At 44.3% G+C, this 24,563-nt stretch overlaps 1 protein-coding gene across 1 annotated transcript in view; it reads right to left on the reverse strand.

Moving 5' to 3' along the window:
• Window positions 1-24,563, reverse strand: part of kif5ab (kinesin family member 5A, b) — a gene marked incomplete at both ends in the record, with an annotated part of 65,687 nt that overhangs the window by 28,987 nt on the left and 12,137 nt on the right. The window contains 5 exons of the mRNA XM_080001020.1: window positions 1,812-1,867; window positions 3,763-3,811; window positions 4,376-4,480; window positions 4,786-4,859; window positions 6,794-6,881. Of these exons, the coding sequence (XP_079857146.1) occupies window positions 1,812-1,867; window positions 3,763-3,811; window positions 4,376-4,480; window positions 4,786-4,859; window positions 6,794-6,881 (372 nt within the window). The remainder of the gene's footprint in view (window positions 1-1,811; window positions 1,868-3,762; window positions 3,812-4,375; window positions 4,481-4,785; window positions 4,860-6,793; window positions 6,882-24,563) is intronic.

Below are 24,563 nucleotides of genomic sequence, written 5' to 3' on the forward strand. Positions count from 1 at the left end.
TCCATCCATGCTGTCCGGGACCTATTTTACAGAGGCTGGGGACCCCCCACCTGCGTCCCCTGCCGGTGCTGGAGGATTTCATGGAGGAGGTAAGGTCGTCTTGGGGCGCTCCCCAGAACACGTGCTCCCCCATTCAGGCGTTCAGCCAGGGGTCGACCCTGGACACCGAACCGGAGTTGGGATACCTAGAGATGCCCCCACTGGAGGAATCGGTAGCTGCCAACCTGTGCCCCTCGCTCACCGCGAGAAAGTCTCAACTGTCGTCCAAGGCGTGTAGGTTGACGGATAATCTGGCGGAGAAGTCCTACAAGGACGCGGGGCAGGCTGCAGCGCTGCTCAACAACATCTGCCTGCTGCAAGCCTACCAGACCAGGCTCCTACGGGACCTGGAGGGGAATGCAACCCCAAGACCTACGTGGAACTGCGCAAAGCCACCGACTGGGTTTTTCAGCGGTGACGCACCGCCTCCTGTGGGCTCCACCAGGCTACGGGGTGCTCCCGTTTAAGTTGTCTGGCCTTTTCGTACGAGTCAGACCTGCTTTTTGTCCCACACACGGCATCAGCACTAGCGCAGGCTGTTTTGAGAGTGGCCAGGTGTTCGCCTGCTTGCAAGTTACGCTATGTGGTTGAGAGTGGTTACGGTCAGGTGATACAAGCTCAGCTGTATGCGGATTTCCCACCCACGAGCATTGTGGTGGGTCTGCGCGGGGTAGGTGGGGTGCAATGGTGCAGTGGTGTGTAATTTACCTCAGCACCCTATGAATGGGTTCATATATGCCTGTATGCCTATATATCCTTGGAAACGACTATCCGGACCCGGGGGTCTATGTCCTTGCCTCTGAGGGCTTGCATGGTAACATCAGTTCTGACCTCATGGTCAGTGTGGGTGGTGGGTATACAATACAGCATAGTAAGAACTCAAGTTCGAAATGAAGTTTGGGTTGTGCTAAAACCCTGTTTTTTACGGATGAAGAACGGGAGTTGTTACCGGTGGCCTCACTGACCACTATAGCTCGCTCAAGAGCTGAATAATATGTCAAAAGACATATGACAGGCAGTGACCCAGTATATATACTGGGGGGGGGCTGCCATATTATGGGTGTCCGAGTGCCCCAATCACAGCCTGTCATGGCCAAGTTGAGAGGGACTTTCAGCTTTATTCAGTGGAGCTGTCTGGAGACAGCTTAAGGCATAGTAAGAACTCTCGTTCCTCATTCATAAAACCAGGGTTGCAGCTCAACCCAAACGTTTGCTGGTCATTCTAAAGAATTAATTTTTAGAATTTGATATTCCCAAACCAGCGCTGCAGCTCTGATATGAAATGAAAGGATATGTTGGATAGGTTATTAGATAGATAGATAGCAGCTCACATAGGCAATAGTAATACTATAATATGAATAAAAAATGAAAATAAAGCAATAAATCTAAGAATGAACTAAAAGAGAGAACATTTTGGTTGTTAATTATTCTAAAAACACACAATAAACCAGAAAAAACAACCTAAAAAGAAACAAACAATAACAAATGGTGGTCATATACAATAAAAACAATAAATTGAAACCTAAAAATTCATAAAAAATAGAAAAACAATAAAATAAAAATTGGCAATAAGTGAACTAGAATACCTACAGTAAGCCCAGTACAGTTGGTCAGCCCGACAAGCACAGATACAGGAAAACAACACATGCCACACAATGCCACATTTTAAGTCATAATCTAGAAAATGTTCGCATTACAAACAACACATAGTCAACACAAAGCAAACAGCTGCCATTGCCAGATGAAATCACATCAGGCTGTCAATGACTCACCTTCACGTAGGGCACTCTGTACTTGTCTTCGTGCACTGACAGGTTGGTTTTTGTCACTTTGGCGAGAGAGAAAAGACAAGGTCATGACCAAGCCCAGTAAGTGTGTGTGTGTGTGTGTGTGTGTGTGTGTGTGTTGTGTTTGTGTGGCCGTCATTACAACTAACTTCTGTTCTGACTAAACTACTACAGTGAAAAAAAAAAGTACAAACTCACCAAACAACATATGACGTTTGATATTTCATTTTTCTATTCTTCTTCTCAGCTCAACTGAAATGTAAGTTAAGCGAATACCAAAGGCCAAAGCCGTATTTTTGTCTCTGCGTGAACTGACAAAACTCGTCTGAGTGCCTGTCTAAGTCGCTTCGCATTTCAAAGTCCTACTTTGTTGAGGATAATGAAATACTGTGAAACTAGCTCATGCTCGTTGAACCTTCCATGAATCTCAATCGTTGTGTGATGATGTGTATGTGTGTGCGAGTGTGTGTGTGTGTGCGAGTGTGTGTGTGTGTGTGTGTGTGTGTGTGTGTGTGTGTGAGTGTGGAGGACAGAATTTATCATTTTAAATAAATCTCTCTGCATACGTGCATCTATGCATGTTCTTGTTCAATACGTCTGTATGCATATGCATTGTATGCATAGCTGTTCTGCACTGAGCTATCTCCATTCATCACGGGTCTTATTCCGTCTTCAGTGCTAAAATGTTTCTAAGGGGCTGGAGGCTTCCACCAGCAGCCCCGGCCTCATTAGCCGGGTAATCAGACGAACACTGCCTACAGTTCTCGCTCTCCGGGCATCTCCATTGTTTTTCATTATGCTACATGCAGTCACTGCAATGCTACAAGGCCAGTCAGCGCTGGACAATAAACAAAAGCTTTGCTGTCTAAATATTGACATTTGGGGACATTTTTCTTTTTTATGTATCATTTATTAGAAATACGAAAATTCCTTTGAGTCTCTATTAGAACGATTATGTGTTAAATTGATAAAATCCAATGAGTGCTGATACTGATAAGATAAGATGAGAGAAGATATTACTTTATTGATCCCCCAAAGGGGGAATTCAGGCATTGCAGCAGCTCAATGCGGAAGCATAAAGAACAGTAAGGAGGAGAATGGAGAGCGGGAGAATTGTACATTCAATTCAATTCCTGAATTGATTAAATTGATTCAAAAATAGAATAAGTAATAAATTCATAATACTAATAATAAACGGCTCAAGAATGTACAGCATAATTATTCAACTGAAATGCCAGAGAATAGTTTGTTTTTTTTCATGAGGTTTATGCAAAGTAATAGCGTAAATTGTGTAAAACATTCTTTAATCGCAGCCCAAAGAAAAGGTGTTGTATTGAAATAATGCACTAAAAAACATATGAGTACTTACTGTATATTGCACTGGTATAGCAATTTTTTTTTTTTACTAATAACACAAATTTTATTCTGATTCCTTACAGCTATCTTTCACTTATATCTATTTAAATTAAGAAACAGCTTCTCATTCACTTGAATTCGAGGTTGCTCCAATGGCCGATGTATGCATTGATTGTTTCTAGCCTCTCGTGTAAGTTGATTTGGGTTAGGGTTAGGGTTAGGGTTAGACATTTACATTTCTATTGCATTTTCAAAAATGAAGCCATTGGAGGTCAAGATTATTATCTCAGAAAATCTCTCTTCATGTCTCACGTATAAACCACTCCAATCCCTGCCAAGATTACTGAAAAAGAAGTGAACATATTGTTCAAATCCAACCTAAGTGCATTCCTTTTCAATTAATCTAACAACCAGAGCTCCAATTGTGATATTCATTGCTCTTCATATTCGTCGCTGCCTCTCGGTGAGTTTCGTGTTGCTAATGTCAGTGATAAGGGTAAGTGTTGAATTACAATCAAATTACGCGTTGCATTTTAACGACTGTCTTCATATATCGGTTTCAACTCATTCATACACTCACCATCCAGCAGGTCCCGGATTTTATCCATGTAGATCTCAAAATAGGAAACCTAACAGGGGAGAACGAAAGAGGGAAAGACAGAAAGAAAGAAAGAAAGAAAGAAAGAAAGAAAGAAAGAAAGAAAGAAAGAAAGAATAGGAGGGAGGGAAAGTAAGAGGGCAGACGTTGATCAGAATCTGCGAAAGGCTGCTGGGTATCTGGCTTCCCAGGAGCCTAGTGTGGTTTCCTATCTATTAGACTGTTAGACTGTGCCATTAAAGCCGCACAATAAATAAGGCATAATAGAAAACATGGTTTATCTATTATGATTTATTCACACCCTGCTGTGCCTATTTTGTGTCACCTTGAGGATTATATTAATATTCCATTACGCATTGAAGCTGAATGTGTTCCAAATGATACTCTTTTGTGTTTGGAAAATAAGAAAAAGAAAAACTCGGCACATGTGGCCGTTTGCGTGTGAGGGAGCACATTTTAATAACACTGGCGCACCCGGACGCGCACACACACACACACACACACACACACACACACACACACACACACACACACACACACACACACACACACACACACACACACACACACACACACACACACAACTCAAACCCACCTTTATGTGGAACTCTAGGTTTTCCTCCATGGAGAAGATGTGTTCAAAAATATCCTCTGCGATCCTGGGAATGATCCCCATCCCCTGGGAGTCGTGAAGCGTTCCCTGTGAGGAACAGAGAGGATGTGAATTATCAGTGAAGAGACGGGAAAGTGGACCTCAGGAGAGACTGTATGTTAATAATGTTTCAAAGCTGACAGGCTGAACTTCAAAGGAGGCAGCAGGCCATCTCCCAAAGAGTGTTGTGAAGTGACCAGGAAACCCATCGGAGTATCAATGGATATGTACGCACTGTGTGTGTGTGTGAGAGAGAGCGAGAGAGAGAGAGAGAGAGAGAGAGAGAGACAGAGAGAGAGAGAGAGAGACTGCAGGGGACATACCAGCTTGCAGATACAATATTTAACAATTACCTCCATGGTGTGTGTCTTTCCTGAAGAGGTCTGCCCATAGGCAAAGATGGTCCCATTGTATCCCCCCAAAACATCTGAGAAGAGGCAGAAAAATATAAAGAAAGAAAAAAAAGAAAGAAAGAAAGGAAGAAAGAAAGAGAGACGTTAAACTTTAATGATTAAACAGAAAAAGAAACGATCAGGCTACGTATATCACAACAGTTCACACAAAATTCCTTTATATGTCTGAAAAGCTGTCCTCTGTAAAGCTCCTTGGTTACTAAAGTTTAAGGTCAATAAATATCTTTAGTTTACGTTATAAGATAAGACAAGGCAAGATGGGACACTTTGTTGATCTCCGGGGGAAATTCAGACGCAAAAAAAGAGATCAAAACAATCAAAATGAAATCAAAAACAAAGGGCCACATCTATAAACAGAAGTCAACAGAGAGCCGCGTTTGCACAGCTGACTGTTCTAACTTGTTGGCCCAATAAGGGCAGGTGGCACTAAAGTAAAAGTATGTCATCAATCCTCCTCCATGGCTGCACATAATGGAAACGTCTGCTCCCACGGCTGTAAATCACCATCGCGCACTGACTCAGCATCACTACACTTAGTACAAAGAGACCTTAGCGGACGTTAATGCCAACCCTTCATTTTACCAGAGGTTGTTATTGGTGTTGCCAACGCGACGTGATAAACGCTGTTGGGTAAACGTGAGATCAAAATATAAACATGGCGCTGGGAGACCGGCTGTGACAGTTCGGCTGACTCGGGGGGGGGGGGGGGGGTTATGTGACAGCTTCCAGCGGAAACCCCGTGTTTGTTTCCCCACACTGGGTTTGATTTTGCGCGCCACCTCCGATTTAGCCCTCCATCTACGCTTTTCCCTCTAACAGCTCTCAGCTCGGAGGCATGTTTCGCTAAATGCAGTATGCGTCCCCTCCCCCAAAAAATAAAAAATAAAAAATGTAAAAACGGCATATTTTGGTCGCGGTGTGATTACCATCAACCGTGGCGAAAATAAGAAAACACCGAACGGGAGGGAATCTGACTCAGAGAGGAAATGAGGACAGGAGCGATAAAGAGAGCAGACAACAAAAGGCCATGGCAGGGGAGGAGGCTGCAGACTGACTGTATCATATGGGAGATGGAGAGAGAGAGAGAGAGAGAGAGAGAGAGAGAGAGGATAAGTGAGAGACAGAGGAGTGTGCGGGGAAAACAGAGAGAATTAACGAGTTGTAAAACTTGGCATGTATCTCTTCGCTGCAGCTCTCCCGCCCCCCTCTCCCCCAAATGTTCAATTTTCTTCCTCGCCGTCCCTCAATTTCCTCTCGGCTCTTCCCTTTCACGAAATTACCCGGCTTTATTTCCCCAGCTCCGCCGCCTCGGTTAGCTCTCGCCTCCTCTCACTCCGGTTCCCCGGCGAACTGCGCGGTTATCGCGTTCATCCCCGCGCCGATCCCTCCCCGAAAAAAAACGGGAACTTCTGTCTCTTTACCGTCTGCGGTCAACCCCCCCGCTCGACGAGTTTCTGATCCCTCTTGGAAGGCGGACACCAGAACGAGCGAGTCGGAAAGGTGCCCGTCACAACCGGAGCGAGGGAGAGAGAGAGAGAGAGAGAGATGCAAGGATAGACAGAGGGACGGGGGAGGGAGGGCAATAAAGAAAACTGGCTCTTCAGGGAGTCAGATTCATTTCTTGTCAGGCCTGCAAGGATACGCCGATCCTGCTGAGCGGCGCCCAGCCAGCGTCTTGCATCCACGCGCACGCGCACGTCCGACACCGGCATCGTGCGTTCCTGCAGTATGTGAAAGCTAAAGGGCTGCTTATTCATTCAGAGTGAGTTGTTGACGAGAGGGATGGGATGGGGGTATAAAAGGTGCACCGGGTAAATGGAAACTGATAACGGATGGGGAGAATCCGGGGAAACGTGATTCCCAGACGTATCGCTCCCCCCAGCCCCCTACGCCGTGGCTGTCAGTTGTGTTTGTCAGATAAGAAAAATGAGCAGCGGCAGTGACTCACCTTTAACAATCTGCTTGGCGCAGGTATTGTAGACCTGCTCCTGGGTGGTGATGGTGGGAAACACCCTGTCGAACACGTAGGATTTCCCCTGCGAAGGCCAACACAAACAAGGTCAAGCCACTCAACTCACATCTGATGTCGACACCTCACCCTTTCCCCGCTCTGCGAATTATGGCTCGTGAGGTGTGTGTGTGTGTGTGTGTGTGTGTGTGTGTGTCTGTGTGTGTGTGTGTGTGTGTGTATGAGTGACATGAGTGTCTGTGTCAACGTCAGAATGAGGACAGACCGAAAAGCGAGAGCACGCAATGAAAGAGACTGCATATGTTAAATTGCCCGCGCATACATGTGGCTCCGGCTTGTTCAGACCCACAGGGAATGTGTCCACCCTGGCAGATGTTTTTCCAAAAGCTTAGTTTTGAGTGACTTAAAACAGCGTTTTTCATGTGAACAGGAGGCCAGAAAGTTTTTCAAAAATATGTGTATATATTTGGACAGGGCAGGGCATGTGATATTTCTTTCTCTAACTCTTCACTCTTGTCACCTCCGTGCATTTTAGCAGCTGCAGCCTGAATACATTTGTTGTATTGCTCTAGGTGAGCGCTTTATCACGTTTGTTTCAATCAAGTATTACCACAAAGCTGACATTGTGCTATCCTGACTGACGAGCTTATCCTTGTACCGTTAACGTTATTCCACACGTGGCGACTGTGCTTATCGTGTGGCCTACTCTTTTCTCAAGTCCAAGTGTTGCTGTGCTATTTCAGGCTAGATTTGTTGGAGGATCGGATTGTTTTTTTGGGTTGCTGTTTTTTTTACCAGTTGACATCGACTTAGGACGACCACATTTCCAAACCCTCAAACTGGGACCTTTAGGTGTACCGCACGTTCATGCACGCGCATGTGTATGCTCTTATGCACGCACCATAGGCGTTTTCATCAGGATCAGGGACAATCATTATTATTATTATTATTATTATTATTATTATTATTATTATTATTATTATTATTATTATTATTATTTATATTTTTTTATTATTATTATCATCATTATTATTATTATTAGAATTGTAAGAGGAACAATTTACAGAATTTTGAAGCTTAAAACTATCTGGAAAACCAAGTGCAGAATAACACACGAACACGGTTTGTGTCTGTTTGAACTGCCCTGTCACAAAGACCCGGTGGTTGAAGTTTCATCCAGATCGATCCACATACAGCGCAGATACTAGCGAAAAAGTGATTTTAAGACGACGAGCCAGTACGTGTGACACTAAAATATGTCCAATTTGGCTAAAACGATCTGGAACACATTGAGATGTCACAGTTGAGGTGTCGCTTAAACCGCTATGTAACAAGGATCTTGTGGTTTAAATTTCATCCAAATCGATCCAGATACGGAACAGATCCTGTATTAGTGAAAATCCAAACAAATTTGACCCAAAATATTTAGTTGGTCTTGGTTAAATGACATGTCTTATTCAAAAATAAGGGGGGGGGGTGGTAGCTCAGGATGGGGGGTGGTAGCTCAGGCGGTAGAGCTGGTGGTCTAGTGATCTAAAGGTTGCTGGTTCGATCCCAGGCTCCTCCTGCTAGCATGCTGTAGTGTCCTTGAGCAAGACACTTAACCCCTAATTGCTCCTGATGGCTGCGTCCGTCGGTGTTTGAACAACTGTAAGTCGCTTTGGATAAAAGCGTCTGATAAATGACTAAATGTAAATGTAAATGTAAAAATGAACGAGATGAGATTTACAGTAAGCTGCTTTAGGATGTCATCAAATGATTTATTATAAATGCACAGATTCTGATGGGAATGTCCAGTTGGACCCTGCAGTTGGACCGTCCAATGGGCAGCGTGGAATCGGTCACTGTAGTCTTTAGTAGTTACCAAAGTATCAATTAACATGTGTATTTATACAGCTTCTTACCTTGTAGATTCAAGATTCAAGAGGTTTATTTTTCACATACATATACATACTTTCATACATATATGCAGTGAAATGTCTTTGCAACGCACCCAGAGATTATGCACAATAGTTTCTAAACCGAACATAATAGCTAACTTAATTCCTACCTAGCTAACTAACTGAAATTCCCCAAACGTTATGCAGTTAGTGAATAGAATAATATAAAATAAATTAAATAAAAATAAAATAAGACTCAAAAAGATAATACAAAGTGGGGATACAAAATAAAAGGGAATATAGTTATGTATATGGGATAGGCTTTTTGTATGTACAGATATGTGCAGTAAAGTAGTTGTGTTCGATTTATATTTAAATCCAGGGTCCACATTACTTTGCCGGATTAATGAAAAAAATAATACAAAATAATCCTTAAAATGCCGTCAGCACGTCCCTTGAAAACACTGAAATGTCTGACTAAGTCATGCCTTCAAAATCCAGTGTGGCATTGGAAAAAAAAGAAGCTGTGCAATGGTAATTACCCACAGAAATCCCACAACATTTTTCGGATTTAATGGAAACAATTTACTGAAAATATAATCCAAATAAAAAAACTCAACAAATAATTGACGTGCCCGACACGGCAAAACAAACAGCCACCTGGCACTGAGAGTGCAGCTCAATTTCCACAGACAACACAGTGAGTTCTAACAATGAGAAGTTCTGGTTTACAGGCAAATAGGCGCTGTGTAGAACGCAAGTTCAAGTAACACACACCCAACACAACTAAACTGGACATGCTGCCTGCAGCTATATTTATTATTATTATTATTATTATTATTATTATTATTATTATTGCTTATGTTTGGCCGTCTTGATATGATATTTTATACCGGCATTTCCACCGCGCGCTAATTTGTCTGTCTGACAGACTCTGTCAGACAGACAGATTCTGTCAGACAGAGCCACAAGCTGGCTCAAGCTGGCTCACAGCACCTATGATAGACTAGCAGCAGCCTTGACAAGGACACATTGATTGATTGACACACATACAGAGCAGTCAGTGTTGAATTCGGACATTTCAGTGTTTTCCAGGTATTTTGTCAGGCCTGAAACCAGGACAATCCCGGACAAACCGGGACGTGCGGTCACAGTACATCTACTGTGTTTTCAATACTATTGAGAAACAATAGTTTCCCTTACCTGTGACTTTACCTGTGACTGCGCCCTTTTGAGGGCGCAGTCACAGGTAAAGCGGTTTAAAGGTTCAAGGACACAATGAGGAGGCGAGGACTGGAGAGCAGAAAGAGATTCAAAGAGGTAAGCAGGCGGAGGAAAATCTGAGAGAAGAGATTGAGAGACACGGTGTGTGTGTGTGTGTGTGTGTGTGTGTGTGTGTGTGTGTGTATGTGTGTGTGTGTGTGTGTGTGTGTGTGTGTGTGTGTGTGTGTGTGTGTGTGTGTGTGTGTGTGTGTGTGTGTGTGTGTGTGTGTCATTGTGAGAGTGCATGTGAAAGAGGACGTTCTAAGGGCCACCGGACTAAAATTAAAGACAGACAGACGGACACTTCAACTAAAATAAAAACAACAAAAAAAATCAAGGACTAAGCCTGTTTCAAGCCAAGTCTATTTTTCTGATTAAATCCAGTTTGTAGTGGTACAGTAAACCAGTTTGTCAGCCAGCCAGTCAGCTGGGTCAGTGCCAGGGCAATTGACAACTTGTCTAGACGTAAGATGTGTTGCCTCTTTTCTTCATATTGCCTGTGCAGAGGGGGTGATTCCAGACACACATCAGACATCCGACTACAATGGAAAATAATAAATTAAAATAAATACATAAAAATTATTATGCCCAATAATCACAGACCAGAGGTTTTTTCTTCCAAAACAGAGGGGGTGATTCCAGACACACATCAGACATCAGACTACAATGGAAAATAATAAATTAAAATAAATACATAAAAATAATTATGCCCAATAATCACAGACCAGAGTTTTTTTTTTCCAAAACAATGCAACAACCTACACTAAGCAAAATGTAAAAAGAAAGAAACACCTCCTTTGTCTTAAGATTTTTTTGACTGGCTGTATTATTTCATGACACTCATGACACACTCATGTGATTTAATGGTTCAAGGTAAAAATGCAAAGTTTTGTATCTTTATAAGAATGTGAACATTCAAGTGATACAAAATGAAATGAAATTATAGTATAGAGATAAAAGTATCAAAATATGATTACATAATTTATAATATAATTATAACACTGAATGACCCTGCCTTTGGCCTAGTCTGGCCATCTAAGGCCCACCCATAGTGCCACAACACTAGCTCAGCCTCCTTCCAAATAAAGTTTCAGCAATCTGTCGAACCAGGAAAGGAACTAGCAATCTGAGAGTCGAGCCAATCAGTCAGACAAGTAAAAAGTCGATAAACCAGCCAGGCAGTTGTTTGGCCACCCGGGCATTAAGTCATCTATCCAGTCAGCCAGTGGGATATCAGATGAGGTCTGCTGATAAAGATGAAAAGGATGTCTGTCGTCTGCTTTAACCAAACATTGTCTGAATTCTCCTCATCCCCTGCGGCTAGGGTGCTCTGCCTGACTGTTAATGAGCTGCTGTAGCTGATTTTGCTAAGCTTGATGCTAATGCTAAGCTTGCTATGAAAGATTGCATGCTGCCATTAGCAAACAAAAGACTTTACACCCGGAGGCAGCCTTTATTGCTGCGGGAGACTTCAACCACTCTTACCTAAAGACTGTACTCCCCAAATGTTTCCTGCCCCACTAGAGGAGACAAGACCTTGGACCATGTTTACACCAACATGGTTGAGGCATACAAAGCCCTTCCCCTCTCCCACCTAGGACAGTTGGACCACCTCTCATTGTTCTTACTCCCCAAGTACTCACCACTCATCAAATGTGTGAAACCAACAAAGAGGACAGTCAAAGTGTGGCCAGAGGGCGCAGCACCGGTTTCAACACATGGACTAGAGTATGTTTGCCACTCGGGCCACACGGGACTCTCCCATGGACATACTCTTTTGCCTCCTTCGTTCTGGATTACATCAACACCAACGTCAATATCCTAGAAGCAGCAGCCAAGGGTGAAGCAGACAGGAAACTCAAAACCATGGCAACCATCGTCATCAGCCTTGCTGCCGAGAGGTTTGGTATGGTGGAGAAGGTGGGTACCAAGACCCCCTACATGAACAACCGTAGGACAGAGAAGATCACCCAGATAAGGCAGGAGCTGCGGGTCCTGAAGCGGCAGTACAAGAAAGCGCGAGAAGAGGAGAGGGATGCACTATCAAAACTGCGCTACATCCTCAGGAAGAAGCTCACCACTCTTCAAAGGCCAGAATGGTACAGACGGCGGGGGAAAGAGAGGGCCAAGAGACGGTCTGCCTTCATCGCAAACCCATTTGGAGTCACAAAGCAGTTGCTTGGGCAGAAACGAAGCGGGCACCTCGTCTGTCCCAAAGAGGAGATCGACCACCATCTCCGAAACACTTACAGTGATGCTGCTTGGGAGGAAGACCTAGGTCCCTATGGACCTTTGATAGACCCCCCAGGACCCACCACTGACTTCAACAGCAAGGAGCCCTGTTGGAAGGAGATTCAGGAGGTCGTCAAGGCAGCCAGAGCCAATTCTGCTCTGGGACCAAGTGGAGTGCCCTACACAGTGTACAAGTGGTGTCCCAGACTCCTTCACCGACCGTGGAAGATCCTGAGGGTTATCTGGAGGAGGGGAAAGGTAGCCCAACAATGGAGATTTGCAGAAGGTGTCTGGATTCCCAAGGAGGAGAATGCTAAGAACATCGAGCTGCTCCGTGTTGAGGGGAAGATATTTTTCGCCATCCTATCCCGTAGGTTGACGGAGTTCCTCCTGAAGAATGAGTACATTGATACCTCTGTACAGAAGGGTGGAATCCCAAAGGTTCCAGGATGCCTCGAGCATACAGGTGTGGTCATGCAGTTGATCAGAGAGGCAAGAGAAGGGGAAGGAGACCTAGCAGTGCTGTGGCTCGACCTCACCAATGCTTATGGATCCATTCCACATAAGCTGGTGGAAACAGCACTGGATCGGCACCATGTCCCAGGTAAAATCAGGGACCTCATCTTGGACTACTACAAGAGTTTCAAGCTGAGAGTCACCTCTGGGGCAATCACATCCGAGTGGCATCGGCTGGAGAAAGGGATCATCACTGGATGTACGATTTCAGTGACCCTCTTTGCCTTGGCCATGAACATGCTGGTCAAGTCAGCCAAAGTGGAGTGCAGAGGTCAGCTCACCAAGTCTGGAGTCCGCCAGCCCCCCATCAAGGTCCCTGGTGCTCAAGAGAGGGAAAGTGACAGACAAGTTCCGCTTCTCTCTGGACGATACCCAGATTCCATCAGTCACCGAGAAACCAATCAAGAGCCTCGGCAAGATCTTTGATTGCACACTGAAGGACGCTGTATCCATCAGGGCCACAAACCGGGAGCTGGAGGTGTGGCTGACAGCAGTGGACAAATCGGGTCTGCCTGGTAAATTCAAGGTCTGGATTTACTAGCACGGTGTTCTCCCCAGGATTCTGTGGCCCCTGCTTGTGTACGAGTTCCCAATAACAACAGTGGAGGGCTTAGAGAGGAGGATCACCCATTACCTCCGTAGATGGCTGGGCCTGCCATGAAGCCTGAGAAGCATCGCTCTGTATGGGCAGAACAACAAGCTGAAGCTCCCCATAAGCAGCCTGAATGAGGAGTTTATGGTTACCCATGCAAGAGAGGAGCTGCAGTACAGGGAATCCAGTGACCTGAGAGTCTCCCAGGCTGGCATCTTAGTCAGGACTGGGAGGAAGTGGAGGGCAAGGGAAGCAGTCGAGCAGGCTCACGTCACAGTGTGCTGGTTGGGCCAGTGGCATCCGGACGAGCAGGGCTTGGTAGCGTTCCAACCACCTGCTACGACAAGGGACCTGGGCAAAGACAGACGCCGACAGGTCCAAGAGGAGGTGAGAGCTGGCGTGGAGGAACTGTGCGCTAGCCAGATGGTGGGGTTGCGACAGCAAGGCGCATGGACGAGATGGGAACAGGCAGTGGACCGCAAGATCATCTGGTCCGAGCTTTGGCAAGCTGAGCCTTACCGGATCAAGTTCCTGATCGCATTCGTCTATGACGTCTTACCCAGCCCATCCAATCTCTTCTGCTGGGGCAAGGTTGACACACCATCATGTCTCTTGTGTCTCAGAAGAGGAACACTAGAGCACATCCTCAGCGGTTGCCCAAAAGCCCTGGGAGAAGGACGCTACACTTGGCGCCACCACCATGTGCTGAAGGCGATAGCAGAAGCCATCTTCACCAACATCACCCAGGACAAGCCTCTCCGACCAGAAAGGCAGGCGATTGCGTTCGTCCGAGCAGGGGAGAAGCCTAAGCCCTAGCGAAGGGGAGCAGTGGGACTCCTTGGTACCGCGCCGGACAGGCAGATGAAGGCCGACCTGGGTAAGCAGCTTAGATTCCCAGAGCACATCGTGGAAACCACCCTGAGACCAGACATAGTTCTGTTCTCAGATTCAACAAAGCAGGTGGTTCTTCTGGAGCTGACAGTCCCCTGGGAGGAGCGTATGGAAGAGGCCAATGAGAGGAAGCGTGCCAAGTACGCCGACTTAGTGGAGGAGTGCCACAGACGGGGGTGGCATGCCCGGTGTGTGCTAATCGAGGTGGGCTGTAGAGGCTTTGCAGCACGATCTCTCTGCAAGGCATACAGCCTGCTTGGCATCACAGGGGCACGGCAAAGAAAGGCCATCAAAACTACAACAGAGGCAGCTGAGAAGGCCTCAAGAGGAGTGATCCATGGGCACATGCTACATAGACACAAGTCGGGACTTGATCACTCCTGGCTGGGTCGCCTGGGTAAGGGTGTATGATGTTGAAAGACCCAAAACACCCAATGACCCCTGGTTCCTTCACTGATGATGTGTCTAGGTGCATCAACAGATGTATATTTAACTAGTGTCACCACCCTCAAACAGATTACAATGTTTCCAAATCAGAAGCCGAGCAGAGAGGTCCGCCGATTGCTGAAGGCATGCGACACTGCCTTCGGATCAGGTGATGCGCAGGCCTATAGTGTATCCAGGGCTAGCCTGAAGAGGTGCATCAAGAGAGCCAAGTACAGCCACAAGCTAAGGATTGAGGAGCACTTTAACAACAACTCCGACCCCGGACGCATGCGGCAAGGCATCCGGGCCATTATGGATTACAAACCCTCCAACAACCCCCCCGGCTCTCAACACCAAGAAGACCAAGGAGCTCATTGTGGACTTCAGAAAGACGGGACGGAGGTTGAGCGTGTTGACAGCTTTAAGTTTCTGGGTGTCCACATCTCCAAGGACCTCTCTTAGACCCTCAACACCTCAACCCTGGTCAAGAAGGCATGCCAGCGTCTCTTCTTCCTGAGGAGACTGAAGAAAGTCAAACTGTCTCTTCAGATCCTGGTGAACTTCTACCGCTGCACCATTGAGAGCATCCTCACCAACTGCATCAAAGTTTGGTATGGCAACTGCTCTGTCTCTGACCGGAAAGCACTGCAGAGAGTGGTGAAAACTGCCCAACGCCAGTACTCCCTGGGCTCCCTGCCGTCGAGGCTGTCCAGCACAAGCGGTGCGTGCGAAGGGCACACAGCATCACCAGGAACACCTCTCACCCCGGCCACACACTGTTTTCCCTCTTCCCCTCTGGGAGGCACTACAGGAATCTCCGCTCCAGGACCAGCATGCTGAGGAACAGCTTCTTCACCTCAGCTGTCACCTTACTGAACTTTGCACCACGGTGATAGAACCCATCCCCATAAGCCCCCCCAACACACATACACACACACACAGACCTTCCTCCCGTGTGTCTATACATTGTTCAATGACCTCTGTCTCACTGGCTCCTGGTTCCTACTCACTGATACTGCACACTTCTGTACTACACTTACACTTACATTAACAACCACTTACCTGTACCTGTACTTATACCCGTCATTATCTTATAGCCATTACATTACACTTGTACTTATCTGTAGTATTTTTTGCCTTTTGCAACTGCTGTACATGTTCATTCTGTATATACTTTATATATCTAGCATATTGATATCCACTGTTCATAATGTTCATACTGTTTAAACTGTTTATACTCTTTGTACTGTTCATACTGTTCTCACCGTTAATACTGTTCTTACTGCACATATCTAGCGTACCCTCTCTGTCATCTATTTATTCTACTTATTCAATTTATCAGTTGGCACTTTATTAGTTTTTGCACTCTGGTTAGATGCTAAACTGCATTTTGTTGTCTCACTACTTGGACTCAATGACAATAAAGTTGATTCTAATCTTATCTAATTTTGAGTATGTGTTGGTGTGTGTGTATCTATACAAGTGTGATGCCTGGCGCCCTGGAGGAGAGTTTTACAGAGAAGCACAAATATAAAAATTTGTAGTGTGATGGAGAAACAGGGGCAAGGTTGTATACCTCAGTGGAAGGAGCACGATATGGGGTCCCGCATTTGGTCTGCATTATATGGTCCAGTTCATTCTGTACATATTTTCTTTGCCTTCTCACTTTTGCGATTTATTTTTTCACACTTGGAAAGAAATGATTTGAATAAATGTTAGAAGTCAATGTGAAAAGGTAAATATATTCTCCCGTTTATTATTTGCAAAGAAAAGAAAGAAAACATTTCAGATGATGATTAAACAATAAATCTGTTTTACCTCTCGACACAAATTATTCAATGAATAAATGTGTGCATGAAAACAAAAAGTAATCAATAAAACAAATTATATAGTTGAAAGCAAGCCTCTCCTCGCTTACTCTGGTCAGCAAAGAAAATTGAACAATTGGCTTCGCACAATAGGGACAGAATCACACAGGACAGGCTAGTAGTTTCGGTAACAATTACATTTGAGAATAGCAAAAAAGAGAAGAAGAAGTCAAAGTACACAGAGATATGTTGTTAGATTGTTCTCTGAGATCAACTCTAAAGGATTTTTTTCTCAAACAGCTGAAAGGGCTGTTTTGAGCCCATTTTTCCCCAGGCATTGTCAGTGCCTGGTGAGAATAGCCACAGGGTAGGACTGTACGGTATTGGTGGTGGTATTTGAGGATGGATGTTAGCCTCCAAAGAGTATGGAACTGATGGCACTATAAGCACACATAAACCTTGTCAGTGGAACTGGCCACTGGGCAGTCAGTGGAACTGGCCACTGGGCAGTCAGTGGAACTGGCCACCGGGCAGTCAGTGAAACTGGCCACTGGGCAGGCCTGTATGGTGTTGTTGGTGGTACTCTGGGAAAGATACTGGGTGTATCTGTGCAGTGCTAGAAGCAGTAGTTAAAGATTATCACTGTGAATGTATACATGGACTAGTGCGAGGCTAAGGGTGCTGGACTTGGGTATGGAGGGAAGTGGTTCCGGGACACCAGAACTCATAGTTGAGCCTTTTCTAGAGTAGTTGGCCTAACTCAACAAACATTGGTGAAAGATGGTGTCCACTTGATAACCTCAGTGAAATACTCCCACTGGCAGTTATAGTGGTTATCGCAGTTTGAGTCTATTTCTGAAGGAGATAGAGAGCAATAGTAATCAAATCAAATTGATATAAAACAACAACAACAACAACAACAACAATATTGCAGTGGGGGTGAGAAAATATTGATACACACGATAATTGTTCTCTATTCTTACTGTATCCGTTCTCAAAATAACATTTTTAACGTTTTGTATATGGGTGAAATTTCCAGATGAAGAGATTTTTCAAGAGTATTCATGAAAAAAACAGTAGGTTTGGAAAAAAAAATCTAATATATTCCTCTTCTCAATTCCCTTCTGCATCTCTCACATTCAATTTGGAGACATTTTACTGCACCATTTTAAGAAATCTCATGTTAAATCTGGTAATTTCCCTTGTATTTGATCTTTAGCAAAGAAAGAAAAATAATAAGTTTGCTGGTTATACGGGAGGATTCCTCTTCCACCTTTGCCAACGCACAATCTGGAGTCATTGTACTGTATCATTATGAAGAAATATAAGATGAACTGAAGCACTGATTTGATATAAAATGATGGAAATCCTTCACCTACCAGACTAACATTTGATGCACACTTTATTACAGTGTTTTTTTACTCCAGTCTTCAGGGACAAGCAGTTCATGCCTTTGCCATAACTACTATATATTCAATATGAAATGAAAATGTGCTGCCTAAAATGTACATTGCACAGGAGTGAAAGTGTAGATCTGGAACAAAGGAAAGCAAGCAGGGGGTCAAAAGTAGTTCAAAACCACTGCTGTATTAGACAACTTATGTCAACAATTATGTTAGTTCATTTGTTTTTAAGGAAACATCTGTTTTTGGTCGTCAATGACCAGTCCATCTCGTATTTTCGGTAATAATAGTAATAGTTGCAGTAATCATGCAACAAAAATATTATTTGAATAAAATAGTCAAAAATCTCACTCCCACTAGTTGACCAAGGTTGGCAAAGCTGATTGAAATTCTGATTCCAATCCTTTCCTAAATATGAATATCACAGCTGATAGCAGCAGTTAGTTAGCGGAGATAATGAAAGGATGTTCATGGGGGATATCTGGTTGTTTTTACTTCCTAGACGTGACTGCCAGAATATAAATGGATTTGTAATGTAAGTGCATGCTGACAGGTTGCTGTGAGGGTTTGCTACCAGTACTACAGGCTTTCTACACCAGAGAACACTGGTTTCCGTCACTATGAATGACACCAAATTGGTTATAGTTTAATAGACTGCACAGACCACCAGCACCTCTTCGAAACACACATTATTAGGGGCAGGTTTCCTTTGCAAAGTTTTATGGAGGATGTATTTATTGAACACCTTTTGCCTTCCTAAACACAGCTGCTATATTTTGCTCGTATTTTGTATGAATCATCCAGGTTCAGTTTTGATGCTGAACAGGGAGGAAGTATTTTTACAATGGTGTCCATAGTGAGTTATTTTTTCCCCCCAGAAATGAAGAAGGCCTTACTTGATGTGGTATTTTGAAGGACTGAAATTATAATCTGATTGGTTGATTCTAGCAATTGGGTTGACCCCCCCCCCCCCCCCCCCGCTCAACAAACGTGTGGTACACTTAAGGTTCCCGGTTGGAAGGTTTCAAAATGTGGTCACCCTATTACTAAATCAATTCAGAACGTTTCTGTTTTTATTTTTTCCCCCCATATTTTTAAATTACGGGGACTGTTTATCGCTAACATTTTCAAAGGCCGTAATCACATCTGCAGGTGCAAACAAGCTCCCCATCAGAGCTGATAAGACTTGGCTCAGCTCCCAATGACGCATTAGCTATGTTTCACAGACATGCAAAACACACAAAACAACAAATACTTCACACACTCTCACCGAGAAAAGGGGGTGAGGGCCTTATAGATGGCAGAGGATAAAGAGATTGAAGAATCATGATGTGGCATTCATCCATCAGAGTGGATAAAATGAGCCAGTTATGTAAGCTCAGTGAAAAACAGCCCTTTGCCGGTCATTTGTTCTGCTTGCTCCTCTGTTAAAGTGCTAAACTGGGACTACGCAGTATAAACACGATGAAAGCAAAAATGTATTAGGCATCCCCCTGTGCACGCACTGTGCATATAGCTGCACGTCCATCACTCCAGCTGGTTGCACAGGCCAGACGGAATGATCATATTGTGTGCTTTCGGGTCTAATAGGTGTAATTATTTAATATATATATATATATTATATATGTCTATGTATGTGTATTTGCATATTGTATGTGTGTGTATTTGTATGCACGTGTGTCCTTAAGTGGTTCTACACATGGAAAAGCGTATGTGCACGCAAACCCAGACTGCGCTAATGTCCAGTCCAGCAGCCATGTGTGCCATATCAACACCCACAAAACCTTTCCAACACAAGCCTGCAATCTGCTGTCTGCCAGGAGACAAAGGGAGGAGGAAAATCAGTGGTGGGCAGGAGGAGAGAGCGAGAGAGAGACCGAGAGTGAGGGGGGGGGGGGTTGTAATTAGCAGAAAGCCCAAAATTGAAGAGAGCAAATAGATTAGTTGACCAGAAACATCCTCACAAAGGCGAGAGAAACAGAAAATGATGGATGAAATGTGACAAAAGCAAAAAGTGAAAGTACAGAGCATAAAACATAAAAGGGAAAAAGAAAGAGGCACAAAGAGCATGAGAGAGGGAGAACAAGAGGGAGAGAGAGAGAGAGAGAGAGAGAGAGAGAGAGAGAGAGAGAGAGAGAGAGAGAGAGAGGCTGCTACAAAGGTAGATTTAAATGCAGGAGGGCTGGTAGACTGGGTGCTAATGGCAGACACCCTGATGGACCAGAGACTCTTTTCTACCGGGAGGTGGGGGAGGGCCAGCTGAACCCAGATGGACTCAAGCACACACACACGCACACACACGCATGCACACACACACACACACACACACACACACACACACACGCGCGCACGCGCGCACACACAAACACACACACACATATAAGGTATGATGCAAACACATACATTTTACCATTGCAACTACCTCAAAGGACATTTTATCTTCTATCTATAGACAGCTTAACCTGACAGAACATCGATTCCCATACCGCAGCTGTGCTCCTCCTATCTGGGGGGGGGGGGGGGTGGTAGTGGGAGGGGGTAGCTAAATATGTAAAGGCAGAGTTTGATAAGATGATAAGAGGATTAGGTATGCGCTTCTCCTCCTACCGCACATCTGTGGGCAGGGAGACTGCTGCTCATTTTATTGCCTGGCTGCTGGTGTGTCAGCTGAGTGTGTGCGTGCATGTGTGTGTGGCGTCGTCTTGGTCTGGAAGAGTGTGCCACGCTCTGTCTGTCTGTCTGACTCACTGTGTCGATGCTGCCTTTTGATGTTCTATATGTAGTATGTCTGTCTTTCGCATACTCGGCGACTCAAACTCTCCGAAGGATCCACAAAGAAGTGCACACACACACACACACACACACACACACACACACACACACCACAAAATGCGGCTGACAGGAGAAGCTGCCACTGCCTGCGACTGTACGTCCATAAGCCAATCATGCCAATCATGACTTCATGTCACAGATAACAGCATCATTAGCGGTTTCTTCAATAACAGAGAACTCCTCTGGGTGTTTCATTACCACAAAACCTCTCCAGTCAGGCAATATTACCAAAATTCAATGCAATTCGTAATCCAATGCTGACAATGCTAAGCCTGGATGGCACTGCCATTGCTCCAGACTGAATCTGCTTGAATGAATCCGCTGCTATCCCAGATTTACTTGAGAATGGATGCATAGCTGTAAGGCGGCAGCATTACAGTATTGTCCTGGTTATTTTTTGGAATCATAGTATGTATTCTGCAGCTCTTTTGAACCTGTATTCCCGCAAAAAAACAACAACCCATAAATCCGAGTTAACCACCAAGCATTGTAATTTTAAACACACATTTAATTATTTTATCTATTTTATTTTACATCATCAAGTTGTTTATAAATTATCTACATTCAGAAGTAGAGCAATTAGTCCCCCGTTGAACACTGAGCACCCTGAATAATTCATGAGGTGTGTGAGTGAGAAACAGAGCGGAGAGTGCAAAACACAGTGAAGGAAAAGGTTGTGCTTCATTCGTGGATTTACAGAGCGGAGAGTTGAGAGCCGAGGTGAACCTCCATCAGCCTCCCAGTGGAAAACAGGAGCGTGGTGAGTTACAGAGAGGCGGGAAGAGGGAGTGGAGAGATGGAGAGGAGAGCGGAAAGCGACAGCAAGAGTTAATAAGATGAAAACAAAGGAGGTATGACAGGGGAAAGAAAACACACACACACACACACACACAAATACACAAACATAGGCAGGAAAAAAACATGTATTGCTGAATATGCCTGGGAATTGACACTTCCATTCCAGAGGTGCCACTTCGCTTCGCCTTGGTGGCGTGGGAGAGAGCTGCGCAAACTCAGCGCAGAAAGACCTAACCCTAATCCTAACCCTAACCCTTTCGGTGCAGTAAAACGAATGGCATGTAGTCTCAGAGATTACAAAAAAGAAAGAAATAAAGAAAGAAAATACTGCTGCCGAGTCAAATGGGTGAGGGAGACAGACAGTATATCAGATAAAGTCTTCTTTAGAATGTGATATTACTCGATAGATAGAAGAAGATTCTTTATTTATCACACATGCACTCATGCGGAGGCGACAACCAACACACACACAAGCTTCGAATGGTGGCCGGTGAAATGAGTTCTCTGCTTTTAACGCATCCTGGCTTGTCCTTCCTCCGAGGGGGGGCAGCCAGGAACAGTGGGCAGCATGTGGCGACGTGCCCGGGGACCTGGTTACAAATGTCCATCGCTGGTCAGATGACGATGTTGTGCATGTTTTTGGTGGGGGTCCTTACTGATGTCACATGGAGGAAACCCCATGTGAGCACGGGGAGAACATACAAACTCCACACAGTGTGGCCCCTGAACGGGAGATAACCCTCCGGATAACCCACGGTGCCAACAGCGCCCCAGGTAGGAATCGACCTTCTTGCTGTTCAATGCACTGCCTCACAGCAGTGCATTGAAACAATGAGATGGATGGATGGATGGATGGATGCATGGATGGATGGATGGATGGATAGATAGATAGATAGATGGATAGATAGATGGATAGATAGATGGATAGATGGATAGATAGATAGATAGATAGATAGATAGATAGATAGATAGATAGATAGATAGATAGATAGAGTAAGAGAGAGAGAGAGGGGGGGAGGTGTACTTAGAATGATAGAGATGACAGCGATGCCTCAGCATCTAAGTGACACTTCGACTGTTCCGGGTGTTGCCTTTGTCCTTTACAAACCTCCTTGCCCTTTACCTTACAGCTCACACACACACACACACACACACACACACACACACACACACACACACACACACACACACACACACACACACACACACCATAGGTTTACTTAAAGCTACACTGTGCAGCGTTCCTGTACTGTATTTACACCAAGCTCAACACCACCCTGATGTACACAAGCCCCCCCTGCTTCTTTTACGGCACACATTACTGCACACATTTTGGTTTAACCATCTATTTTTTTTCAAATGAGAATGCAAATAGTCCTTTCCTATTTGGTCTCATCCTTTGCTCCACGATGATATAAGCACAAATGCCCAAAAGCTGTGCTGACGCTTTGCCTTGGTGTTGAGACAGGGCGTGGAGGAAGAGGAGGTGGTAGGCTGTAGGTTTGTGTTACTGTATCTACACAGATTGCCTGTGCGGAATAGTCCATTTTAAAGTTGGCTACCTAATAATAAAACAATAATAAAACAACTGGGGTAGAATCTTGCACAATATGTCTTTAAATAGAAATAAATCACAAATCAAAAAAAACCCATTACATAACATTGTATTTATGTATAGATTAAACATATGTATTTAATAGCCTTGGCAACAGGAGGATTAGAACCTGAGATACTGGATCGGCAAGACCAAAGATAATAGCTTTCCGTCGTCCCAAAGGAATACTTAAATGTCTTCGGCTTCATGGTCTCTTTCGCCGTTTATATAATAACAGGCACCCTTTTAATCCTGACCCTCTCAAATCCAGTCAAGGGCAAGACACATGAGGCATGAGGGCTTTCTCCTGCTGGCCACAAATTTCACTTTCATTTTTTGTATCTAAAACAAAAGGAGGAGGATGATGAGGGGGAGGATATCAAAAAATAGATATTGTCAAAAAGTGAACGGCACAATAGGAAAACTAAACACATTAATGGATCCATTGACTTGTAATGAAATTACTGTCATTGATCAGCATGTGTCCAGGAAGAAAGAAATCTTACAGTGAAAAGCTACTGCGCCAGTTCTGTGCCATGTCTTTATTGGGTGTGTGTGTGTGTCTGTGTGGCCGTGCTCCATAGCCCCAATTATATGTGAACCCAGAGGCTGCCACTGTGACTGATCCTGATATGAGCACCGCAAGAAGACACAAAGTCCAGCCAATATGCTAAAGAGCCGCAATGCATCATTAGAGTGAGCAATGTTTAATGACCAGACAAGGGAGAAATGCATAATGAATCAGAAAATGGAAGGGCATCACATTTCCATACACATGCTCTTATTCAGATCTAACATGCAGAAACAGTACTGAGCAATAAGTTCAACTTCAACAACATCCTGCTGTAACTCAGCCGCAGCTAATGACACAGACAGACACAGTGAGATATATTGTGTTGTAAAATGTTATGAGAAAAGTAGTTAGTTTTGTCATTAGGAGTTTGTGGTGCGCTGGAAAAACAGGCTGCTAAACAACACGCTAAAAATAAGCGATTGACTCCGTTCCCATTGCTAGAAGACGAGGAGCCCAGGAGCATGGAATATCCCACTCAAAGGGTTTAAATAAAATCCGTGGATTGATATAAACATTTTTTTTTCCTATTTATTAATTGCATGGCAGCTGTTTGGTGCTTGTAGCAAGGAAGCGGATGGAGGATTTGGATGTGGTGGTGGTGCAGTTGGTCCGGTGAAGTTGCTGCCTCAGGTTATTACTGATATAAAAATATAATCAAATATGAATAATTAATCATCAAAGGACTTCTATTGCCAGTGGAAACCAGGTGATCAGCCATTGATCACTCTGTTAACTGATCAATACCGAGAAACAGATCTCTTTTGATGGGCTCTCTCTCGAAGCAGCAATATATAGTATATATCAATATCCATAAATATATCCGTAATGCAAAATGATTAAAATTAAAGTTAACTATGAATGACAATATGGTTTGGAGGGAATTAAACATTAATTTAAGTTCGCAATAAAATATATGCTGCATTTTTATAGCTACAGGCAT

This window comes from Zeus faber (assembly GCF_960531495.2).
Source record: "Zeus faber genome assembly, chromosome: 5".
Lineage (NCBI taxonomy): Eukaryota > Metazoa > Chordata > Actinopteri > Zeiformes > Zeidae > Zeus > Zeus faber.